Here is a 12,164-nt window from a genome sequence, read left to right on the forward strand (position 1 = left end):
GACATCCCTTCTGAAAGACTGGGGCCAAGTGACCCCATTCACTTTTATCCAAGAAAGACTGCAAGGGAAATTGAGGAATGTGATGCATTTACAATTATGCATTTGCAGTGACACACCGTTGCGTGTGGCAGTAGAACGGTTTTTTAACTTTCTGAAGCTTGGGTACTTTTCGCTCCTAATACCATTAAAAGCCTATTTACTGAAACAGCCCATAAGGCAAACATCAGACCTACAGAAAAACAGCTGAAGTGGGAGACACCCTCTGAACTCTATGAAATATTTACAAACAGATTTAGGGAGCATGAAGTAAAGTACTTTCAAGCACAAACAGAAAACCTAATGGGTATAAAAATCCTTTTTTAGCTCTTGGTAAGATTTGTTTTCATAGCCCTAGCTATGATATGAGAAAATGTATGAAGTCACCCAGTCTGTCTCCTCTTCCAGGAGAGGAGTGGTCCCTGTGCTGTTTTGTAACACTTGGCTCTGCCTGACTCAGACAACAGAAGCAAAACCCACTTCTTCGGAGTGGGTTTTTCTAAATATTTTTCTAAATATTTCACTTTTCCCCACTATTCCATCCAAAACAATTCAATACAACCTGTATAATGACACTTTGATGTCACGACCACCATCCTGTTGATTTCATATTTATCCCCTTAGAGAAGCCTAAATAATTTCTGAGCCAGTGTGGCGTTGACTTCCCTCTAACATCCGTCTACACAGTCACCCTCCTCACCGCTGGAACACCCTATAGCTGTGCTCTGCTGTGACTGAGCCTTCACAAGCAGATTCTTTCAGATGTTTTCACACCTGTTCCTTCCTCTCTGTACTCAAGACATTATTCTTACACTTAAGGAAAAGAACAAGAAAAAGTGAAGAAGAGAAAAAAAAAGATACTAAAATGCTTTTCTTTGTGCTATCCCAGCTGTGCAAGCACAGAAAGATCCACCTAAATATCTGTCCTACACAGATAATTTAATTCTTACCAGGATTTATTATAAGAGTATTGTTCAAGATAATGAAGAGAGAGTCCTCTTCAAGGATTTTGTTTCCAGGATCTACTCCCAAGGGATTTACAAGAAGTGTCACAATCAGGCAGTTACAGAGGAGAATTGAGTTTAAAGGAATCCTTCCAAGATCCCCATAGCACTTCTGGTTTTTTTGCATATTTTTGTTTGTGCTTTAAAAGAAAGAAAAAACATACAAAACAGAGTCATTCCCTCATCAAAGCAGTCTTTCAGATTTGTGAAGTTTCTCCAAAACATATAGACTTTGTTGATTGTTGTTTTTTCAAATGATCCTAAAATGGTCTTCAAACTGTAGTAGAGGAATATGTACACAGATAATTTAAATTTTCAGGAATATTTACATTTTAAGAAATAAATGGGGTTTTAAATTTTTTTTTCTGACCAAATATATATTTTTTTCAGCATTTGAAGGCCCTAATGTCTAAAGCAGGACAGTGAACACAGTAACTTACCACAGCTTATTTTATCTGTTAAAATTGTCATCATGTCTCTGAGATAAAGCTCTGAAATACACAGAGGTACAAGTCCTACCGTACCCACACTAAGCTGCTCTTTACACAAGGTTCTCCTGGGGTAAATTCCCATCCTAGAAGCAGCTTACACTCATGACACTATTCACTAAGTGATCATTATTCTAATTTTACTCTTAAGGAAACGTAGGCAAGTAAGACAAAGCATTTGTCTAAAACCATAGAGTAACTCGGGTGCATTTCACTGACCTGCATAAACTTAGCACATTGCTTTAATAAGTAGAATAAACTCTTTTCACAATTAGGAGAATCTTTTTTCAAGTTAATACTTCCCTGAGCAAAGCACATATATTTTAACAAACTGGTACCTTTGCCAGAAATGAAGACTGCCTTTTTCTTTCACCATTACAAAGTGTCATCATGTGCAAGTGAACTTCTGCCTGCCCACAGGACTTTGAATAGTAAGAGCTTCTAGCAATAGCTGCACTGCCTATAGGATATATACAGCAACTGGGTCAACCTGTTTACAAAAAAACCCTGTGATTATCAACGCAGTACTCAGCACCCATGACTATATTATACCAGAATATAATTAAAGACAGACATAATTAAAGCACTGTAAAATAAGGAAGCAGTGGCACTTAATAAAGCTATTTAGGATTGGAAAGAGGTTAAGGGTTTGACTTGCAATTAGTCCCTTGGAGATCAGCTAACCACATTATTCCTATCAAGAATTAAAACACTCATCCAAGTATCTGCTGAGGACGGTAGCACATACCCTGAGAAGAGTGAAATTCTGCTGTGTTTTTTTTTTTTAAACAGAGTTGAAATGGTGAAAAGATTCGTTCTATGGGGAAAGTAAAAAAAAAAAAAAAAAAAGTCTAATTGAACATGATTATTTGTACGTAAAATGGATATCCCACTGTATTAATAACTGTATAAAGCATAAGAGTTCCCATCCTCACCCCTCAGAATATGGCTGAAACTCTCCTTCCCCTCCTAAATAGACATACTACATTAATACCTGGCATGTTTCGGAATCCACTTCCAATTTGTATGCACCCTGTGATTCACAAAACACGGTCTTCTTCAGGCAACATCTATTCCTAAATGACAGAGCACAGGTTAGAAGGGAGGTAGGAAAGCACCTATTTCTATCCCAGCTATGGAGAGAAGACTGTATTTTCCAGAACAAAATGAGCGTAACTAACAGTCCCAGCAAACAATGGGTTATCCTAATACTAGGACATACACCAATAATGGCTGAATCATCGTTATTTTATAGTGAAATCTCAGGAGGTGAAACAGCCATTTTTGAGAAGACCTAGTTCTACCAAATGAGTATTAGAGAAGAAAGATAATGAAAAACTAGCAGGGAGCCTTTCTTATACTGCTCTTTTTAAAAGTTACCTTTTTTTCCCCTCCATCTATTTTGCTTTTGCAAACACTGCAGAGATGAAAATCAACAATTCAGTCCATTAGTTTCACTTCTACTTACTTCACAGACACTTCCAGCAGCTTCTCCCTCTTTTTAGATATGTTGGAAGTATCTTCCCAAAGTATGTTCCCAGGCTGATGCTTTGATTCTAGAGCAGGTTTGCTCTGGCAGGTTGCAGACAACAGGGATCATTATAGATGACCAGCCAAACAAGCCCTTTACTTTGCTGTTCATGACAGGAGCTTCTCAAAACCCATAAATAGCTAGGTGGCTTGGAGCAAAAAAGGAGAAATAGATAATTAGGTTTAGGGATAGAATCTAATATCACACCACTGAGTCCATATCTGTGTCTAGCAAGGTGGTGTGCTAAGATAGAGAATACCTGTAGCATTCCCTGCCCTCGGGAGGCTCTGTAAATGCTCAGTGCTTAAGTAGTCTACATCAATTCACAGAATCACAGAATGGCAAGGATTGGAAGGGACCTCAAAGATCATCTAGTCCAATCCTCCGCCAGAGCAGGAACACCTAGATGAGGTTACACAGGAATGTGTCCAGGCGGGTTTTGAATGTCTCCATAGTAGGAGACTCCACAACCTCCCTGGGCAGCCTGTTCCAGCGTTCTGTTACCTCACTGAGAAGTTTCTTCTCATATTTCAGTGGAACCTCTTGTGTTCCAGTTTGAACCCATTACCCCTTGTCTTACCGTTGGTTGTCACCGAGAAGAGCCTGGCTCCATCCTTGTGACACTCACCCTTCATATATTTGTAACCATTAATAAGGTCACCCCTCAGTCTCCTCCAAGCTAAAGAGACCCAGCTCCCTCAGCCTTTCAGAAACATAACCACAGCCAATCATGCTGTGTGAGTATTTTAGGTATATGTATACTCATAACCAGGTCTGCCCAGATAAGAAGTTTAAGACCACACATACTTACTTTACTGGAGCAGGACCATAATTGACTTGTTGATGCATGCACACTTTCTCTCTTGTACATTTGTAGTGTTGAAGCTTGAAGTGTTTCACACGAGCAAAAAAAGATGCTGTTGATTTTTCACCTTAAACTGCAAACATTTTTATCGATCTTTGGTTTCATTTTAGAAAGCATCAAGTTCTTGCCAACAAACCTGTTAAGTACAATCACCCAAGCTGCCACAGTAATTCCACTGAAGAGGTTCAGAACTGGTCTGTCCACAAAAGCAACCAGCTGAGCAACTTCACCCCTGACAGCTGTAGCCAGAAACAATGTCAGGCAGCAGCAACCTTCCTACTTGGGCAAGTCCCTCTACGTAGTATGTGGCTCCATGCCACTCTTCTTCCTGAAGAGAAATTCAAGGGAACCAGATCCATTTCCCCTTGGCTGCACATACGTCCCAGGAACCAAGTACTTCTCAGAAAGCTCATCACGGGCTCTGTATTCTTCAGTACCAGGCAGGTCACAATCAGCAGACAACACACAGAACACCAAAATTCCATGGGCACATTAGTTAGGCAAAAGGTGCAAGTTCCTACAAGGATTTTAAAAACAATCAGCACCTCTTCAATTAATAACCTTGGTGAAGTACAGTTGTTGAGCTGTTAGAAATTTATATAGATCTGCTGATTTCAATGACCAGAAAAATCCCTTCAAATACACTTAAATTTTAACAAGCTTGGTTTAGAAACGGCAGTAGTGAGTACTACTCCCTACTTCAGGATGCCTCCGTATGGAAACAATCAAGCATACCCCAAGCTAACTGTGCACATACTTGCTGCTTCAGTTACTCTATATTTTTCATTCCTTTCCTTTACTACCTCAAGGATGTTCTTCTAAGCTTACATGATCTGGAAACCAAAAGATGCTGTTTCAGGGCACACACAGGCAAGATGCACACGTGGCCAGGCAGAGCAGCACAGCTGCACTCTGTACTTTCTCTTCCCTGACAGGGATTGACAGGTAAGAACAGCAGATTTATGCAGTCATTAGTATTTGCAACACTGAAGGAGCCTAGTGATAAAAGCTCATATTGAGTATCAGTAAAACTGTTCATCACCTTATGAAGTACTTCATACATGTCCTCCAGGCAATCAAAATAAATTCAAAATACTTTTATTACAGTAAACTTACTGTATTTTAACTAGTAGGGGATCTCAAGCTCAAAAACAAATTTCAGCCTCTTCTGTTGCAGTATCTAAATATTCAGGGTACAATGAGAGTGCTGTGGACAGGTAATGGACCATGAAGTGTTGTCCAGTGCAAAATGCAGAACAATAGAGTCTAACAGCAACTTAAATTAACACTCAAGCTACCTAAAGTGAAACTCACAATAGGCAAGATGACACACAGCAACAGAAGCAGGAAATATCTTTTTTTTTTTGTGGCCACATGCAAAACAGTGCTGATATTAATGAAAGAAAGTAAAACAGGCAATGAAAGCCAAGCGATTTTCCAGATCCAGAAAAACTGAAGCAGCTACAGGTGTTTGCAAGAAAACCACTGAGCACTTCTTTTTTTACTGTTGTTTTTACTACTTGGGTAAGAGAGGGCTCTGACAAATGAATGTGCTACAATATACAATATATTTGAAGTACAGAAATTAAAAACTGGTAAAACCACAAAGACCCAAGTGCACTCTCAAGGTGGACTCCAGCATTTCACAGGGTGTTTCTTGTGCCCCACACACAGCTCACAACATGCCAAGCCCCCTCTGGCTGGGAACAGAAAGCCCGAGTTAGAGCTGTTCTCCAGTATTTCCAGAATAGTTAATTATATTGTCCAAGTGGTACTACTTCTTCTTGAGAGCTCTCTTTCCTTCTCCTTTCTTTGGTTTTTCCTTCCCACGGAGCTTTTTCAATCGCCTCATCTCCTCCTTAAAGTCCTGATGTTCATCCCTAGAGGGGGGAAGAAAGAAAGTTTACTCTGTTTCTTGAATACCTAGATGAACTGTGTGATAATATAAAAAAAACCCCTCAAAAAGTCTTTTTAACAGTGAAGTCCATACTGAAACTCACTGCAGTGTATTCAGTGTTACTGCTAGCAGTAATTTTCAGCTGAATAACATGAAGGATTTCCTCTGGTACTTTCAAAACGAGGTTGTTCTTTTCACCAACAAATGGTGTGTGCATATATATATATATATATATATATAATTTCCATTGCATTTATTGATCCACTGTGTTTAAATGAGCAGTAAAATATGAAAATCAGCAAGAGGTAAGGATGAGAATTTCCCCCTTCTCGTCTAGCCTGGCAGCCTAGCAATAGCACACTGTGTTTCTATGCTAGATACTAAGTTTAGGTCATTAGCTTCCAAGAAAACAGAGGCATGCTGAGCAGTAATTACAGTACATGACACTGCTCTCAGGTGACTTCAAGAATGAATTATGAAAAAAGCATCAGCTACTGGTAGAATAGGAGAACAAAACAGAAAGGAGAAAAAAGCGGCTGGCAGAGATAACAAATCCTCAATGTTCTACTAAATTCTATTTAACCTGCCTCTGTATTTTTCAGTGCAAAGATATTTTTCAAAAGTCACAACTGCATCCTAAGTAGCCTAAGATTGCTGCACTGCTATTTTTAAACACAACTTTTCTAAAAAACAGAAACAAAATGCCAGTTATTATCAGTCCCTATTAGTCTACAACTCTTCATTACATATTTCTCACCATCAAACCTGATCCTCTTAGAAGCTCTCTGTGTACAAAGCAGCTAGAGAAGGAACTTGAGATTACGAGGGGAAGGAGAAGAGTAAAGAACATTATCATGTCATTGAAGCTTTCTGTGTAAACAGCTCTTCTGGAAAGTGTTTGCATGCCCACTTAAACCAAGAACATCCTGGACACAGTCCTTGATGGCTAGTATTGGGATGCTAGCAATAAAAATTAGGCTGTTCTGACTTTACAGGTTAAGCACTTTTAAGGGACTTCTTTAGTGCTACCTGATGGAAGTCAAAGAACCACATTTGACTCCTGCTGATGTTCTTTTGCAGCACAGTTTTTCCTATTTGAGACTGTGGAAATTAATGTAGAAATTAGACAATGGGTTTGGATGAAGTAGACATTAATAAGGCTATTTAAACAACATTTGAATTTAATTTAGCTTATTTTAAAGGATAAAAAGCCGCTCCACCCTAACACAGACTTTCCTTCTCTTCTAAACTTCACTTATTAGCTGTTGAATGATTAAGGAATATATGGTAAGACTGTCTTAGTGCAATTTTTGTGGTAAGGTAACATCACCTTTTTGTAGCACATCCATTTGCCATATTCAGAACTAGAGACCCATGTCTTATCCATGAGAAACCTCTCTTCCCTTCCCCACAAAGCCAAAACAAGAACTATTTCTTATATAACTGGTTGCCCCTAACTACACCTAAAGTCTTTCTCACAAAAGGTTCTAATTATGGTAAAAGTTACTCAGACAGCAGTCATTTATTCTACTCTCCTTGCCCTCAGTGCAACAATCGAGTGTTTATTTCCATATGCACGATACTCTGAACTAAACCTTTTTCTACGTTCCTATATTCCTTGAGGAAATATAACAAAACTCACACCCACCCCTTTCCCATCTCCAGTCCTGCTACCACCCTATAAGCACAGGGATTACCTGTAGAGACCAAAGTAACGGAGTTTCTTCATGAGGGCATAGTAGGTGTTGTGAGGAGGATACCAGCTGTAGACCTCCTTCCGCTTGGCCAGAGGCTGCTCACTGAATAACTTCACTACTTTCATTGATTTTGAGTCAGTTGGCCTAACAACTTCTCCGAATATCTGAGCACTCAGCCGGGCCATTCGAAGGGCATAATTGGAAACATTGGACATCTCCCAAGGAAGCGCGGGCACACACACACACAGACGGACCTTCCTGTTAAAGGAAACACAAGACAACCACACCTCTAAGATAACTGAGTATTGCAAGATATCCCAGAGTTAAAGCAAACAGAATAACTCGTTTTACATGGGTCACATGTTTAAAGTCATTCATTCCTTGCATGAAGTCAGTCTATCTTAGTACATAATTCTGCATATAAAGAATATCTACGCTAAACCAGGTACAATTAGCAACCTAACTAGGATGCTACAGACAGCAATATAGACTATGAAAGTACCTACACTGAACCACAATTTACCATGGCTAGTTTATTAGCAGATCAGACTCAGTTTGCTTACGGCCACTTTTAAACTCAAGTTAAAGAACCAGTTACAGTGTGAACAAAAACGGTTCCCACTGTGATGCCTCTTGACTTCTACATAAGCACGAGGTGAGACACCTCTTGAATATACTGAGGAAGCAACCTAAAAGTTTTTCTTGTGAAAATTTTTCATCCTGTTTAAAACATTGTATGAATGTTGTTACAGTCCATCAAGCAAAAATGGCTTATTAGCTGGATAAATGAATAAAATATATCATGCTTCTCTATATGAATCACACAAACCCTTCCCATCTCAACTTCTTTCCCTGGAACATTCCCACCAGCTTTTTCTCCATTCTCTTTTCAGTCTCTCCTGATATCTCTATTACTTTTAAGAGAGGAAAAATATAATTTCCCCATGCCAGATTTTTTTTTTTCAATAAAATCCCACATCAGCAACTTCTCATTCTTTTTCAGCTGTCTCCCAACGAAAGACACCTCTGCAACATAAATGCTTCAAGGACAAAACCATTAGAACACCAGAGGCAACATCTGTACTTTCTAAAAGGAGTGTAGAGAAGGGTTTTCTCTCAGTGTTCCTACCCATCCCCATTTTTTCCTCTTGTTTGCATCTTTACTCTTTGTTTGCACAATGGGATGCAATGGACAAGAATAAGAGTTCTATGATCCTATATTTGAAGCTGTTATGTTGCCTGTACTGTAGCGTTTTTGAGCAAGTGATGACATAATTCTCTAGTGAAATTAAGCAGGAGTTCGTTCAAGTGCACTACATTACTTTAAAGTTTAAAATTCTTGTTTTTAGAAGTATTGCACAGCTGATTCCAGAAAATGAGTATAAAAAGTTAAATAGCATAGAGCAAGGACAAGAATAATCAGCAGGACAGGGTTGAGTCCATTTTGGTATGATAACAAGGAGCCTGTTGTTTAATACCACGAATCTGAAGTATTCATAACCTTGCTTACATATATTTGTTCACTGAAGGACCTAATGTACAAGCATCTACTTTGATTTACTCGTTAGCAAAGCACTAGACAGGAAGCAGGGGAAAAAAAATCAGGCACGAAAATAATACAAAGAATCTAAGTCAGAGAATAATGGGAAAAGCAACAAATGGGAAGGCAAAGTGTCCAAAACCAAGCTAAGGCAGGAGCCCTGGTGTGATAAGACAGCAGCTCTTAAATGATCACAGAGCAGCACTTCAACTCGAGCATCTACTACATGTGGGAAGATCAATAAGTCTTGCCAAGCCATCCATTTCAGAACAACCAGTCCTAGTTTCTATATTCAGAGATAAAGCAACAAATTGTTCCCAAAACTCATCACGTCGGCACTGAAAATATCACCAGACTCAACTCAAACACAACACTTGCTTAAACTCCTCCAACTACAGCCTTAAAATGAAAATACCTTTAGGTCCTAAGCCATGGGTGTCAAACTCATTTTTACTGCGGGCTACATCAGCCCTGTGGTTGCCTTCAATGGGTTGAATGTAATTATAGAACTGTATAAATATAACTACTCCTAAACAATGCAAACCAGGGGTCTGAGGAACCTGCTTTTCACTTCAGAATCGCTAAAGGAATCTAAGTAGCCCAAGCCAAGACTGGAGACCTCTGTTAATCCCTGCTGGTCTAAGAATGTTTGAGAGATGAGAGAGGCAAAGTCTACAAAGTTTCATGTGCCAGAGCTATCCAAGCCTGGTTTAGGGTGACCTCCAATTCTGTAAGGTGCCACCAGAACAGTTTTGTTCTTGTCACAGCCATGTTATTTTCCGGAAAACACACTGGTAACCGACACACCAAAAGCAAAACCACCCTGCAGAGCCGAGTCTTCACCTGCTCCCGGCTCCTCACTGCCTGGCCTTCCCGTCCTAGCCCGGGATTTCACTTCCTCATCCACCAGCCTGTCTCAGACCTTCCCTCCTCACCCAGCAGTGACAGGAGAACTTTCTGTTTCACTTCTGATTTTTCCGTTACGGGGAAGGGACGGCCGCGCCGGGCCGCTGCCCAGCCCGACGGGCACTTGGCCCGGGCAGGGCCCAGCGCAGCCCCGTCACCTCCCGCTCCGCGGCCTCGCCTCCCTCCAGCGGGCCGCAACCGCGCCCCGGGGGACCCGCCGGCACCGCGTGACCTGCCCGGCAGCCCCAGCGAGGACCACGTTTCCCCCCCGGGCCCGGAAGGCGGCGCAGGCTCAGCCGAACCCCCCAGGGCGAGCGCCCGGTTCTCATTTCCCTCCTTCCAGCCCCGCTCCCCCCGCCAAGGCCGGCGCGGGCGAGCAGCTGCGCCCCCACCGCGCCTCACCCCTCCGCCCGCCCCGAGCACCGTCCCGGGCTGACCCTGCGGCGGCGCGGCCGGGCCGGAGGGCAGCGGGCGGTGCGTCCGTGGCCGCGCATGCGCGGGGCGGGCGCGGCGGGTGACGTCGGGCTCCGTGAGGGGCGGGGCGGGGCGGCCGGTGGGCAGCGGGGTCGGTGTCCCCGGTCACGGTGCCGCCTGCTCGTTCCCCGCAGGGGGTGGTGCCTTGTCGCGGCGCTGGGAGGCAATGCGGGTCCCCCGCCCGCGCTTCGTGGTCACCCACCTTCATGCCCCCTGTAGGGAACAATTATTTTGCACTTATAATAGGCTCAGGCGGGATCTCTCAGCAAAGCAATTTTTTTTTAATAGCGATATTGCAACACCGGGTGTTCTACTTAAAGGCAGGCACACCTAATAGGGCAAAAAGTCCCTGCTTATAATCCCCAAACCCCGGCCGCAATTTCCCTTCCCTGTCCCCCATTGGTTGGGAACTTCAGGGTTTGCAGACTACACCGACGCATACAATACCCTTCCCCTTATCACTCTATTTAAGATATGGATCCCTGGTGCTTTGGCTACGCTTCCTCTTAAATTAACTTGTAAATACAGGTATCAGTATATATACAGGTATCAGTATGTATTCCGGGAAGAAACTGGTTTTTACATTAACAATTCATAGTCTGATGTCTCTCGGTCCTTCCACCTAAATTAACTTGTAAATACAGGTATCAGTATGTATACAGGTATCAGTATGTATTCTGGGAAGAGACTGTGTTTTACATTAAGGATTCACAGTTCTATGTCTCTCAGTCCTTCTGCCCTGCTGGGGTCAGGCGCCAGGTCCTCAGTTATGTAAAACCAATAGTTCTTCATTAAATGTTCCTTACACCCACAAACCTGGGGGCAGCAGGGAACCCCCAAGGCCTCGTACCCCTTCCCCAGAATCCCCACTTCTGGCAGCCCCTCAGCCCCTTCCCAAGCACCATTCACATGAGCCTTCCCGGTGCTCCATTTATGCTAATTTTTAATCAGTGCCAGGAGGTGCTAAATCAGGCCCCGCGCAAACATCTGAGTAAAAGACAATTATGTGATTACATTTATAAGCCAAACGTGTAATGCCATCAAAGAATGAAATTGGCTTTGTCTGGCTGGATCTGTTTTCTAGAAGACTGTCTACTCACAGGCATTAAATATCTTGTTATTCCTTAGTCCGTCCATGATTAATTTTCTGACACCTTTTCCGTCCTTTCCTGGGCTTATCAGCTTTGTGACCTGGACACCCCGGTCACCTCTCTTGCCCTCCTTGAACACAGGCATGATCTTCTGTAATTTCCTTCGTATTTCAAGATTTTGTAAAATTAATATTCCGGAGAGGTTTTTGGCAGTTCTCCAAGGATTGTTATGCAAAAGTTCCCTGGAAGGCCTCATTTTAACATGTTTTTTCTAGTCAATGTTGTTGACTGTTTTTATTTACTCACTAATGGACTGAAAAGTGTTACCATTTTGTTTGTTTGTTTGTTTGTTTTAACTTCATAATAAAGCACCTCTTCTTTAATCTTTCTAGGGAGACAATAGAAGATTTTATCATTTCTGTCACTTCTACGCTATTTACTGTCTCTGTTTAGTCATATACCTTGGCACTGTTGCACTCCCATTTTACTGTCTGTAGTCACATCACTCAGGCATTTTCTATAGTCTTTATTTTTTGTATACTCCACAACATTTTTTCCTATATTTTTGCCTTTCCGCATTGTTCTATACTATGCTTTTAACTTCTGAGTGCTTCCTTCACCATACTGCTGAGCCA

The 12,164-nt window shown here is 41.8% G+C and overlaps 1 protein-coding gene across 5 annotated transcripts; it reads right to left on the reverse strand.

Annotated features, from left to right (window-relative positions):
• Positions 1-5,006: 5,006 nt before the first annotated feature.
• MRPS33 (mitochondrial ribosomal protein S33) lies at positions 5,007-10,550 on the reverse strand. 5 transcript variants are annotated; one of them, XM_065038590.1, is made up of 3 exons: positions 10,402-10,550; positions 7,519-7,776; positions 5,007-5,804 (listed from the first exon to the last, which is right to left on the reverse strand). In XM_065038590.1, exons 2-3 carry the CDS (start codon positions 7,731-7,733, stop codon positions 5,699-5,701), a joined length of 321 nt encoding a protein of 106 aa, XP_064894662.1. In that variant the 5' UTR covers positions 7,734-7,776; positions 10,402-10,550; the 3' UTR covers positions 5,007-5,698. The 5 variants fall into 5 exon arrangements, with proteins under 5 accessions (XP_064894662.1, XP_064894672.1, XP_064894697.1 ...); XM_065038600.1 differs by having other exon boundaries at positions 10,367-10,453; XM_065038625.1 differs by lacking the exon at positions 10,402-10,550 and adding an exon at positions 9,994-10,284.
• Between the last annotated feature and the right edge of the window lie 1,614 nt (positions 10,551-12,164).

Source organism: Columba livia, chromosome 1 (genome assembly GCF_036013475.1).
Source record: "Columba livia isolate bColLiv1 breed racing homer chromosome 1, bColLiv1.pat.W.v2, whole genome shotgun sequence".
Taxonomy (NCBI): Eukaryota; Metazoa; Chordata; class Aves; order Columbiformes; family Columbidae; genus Columba; species Columba livia.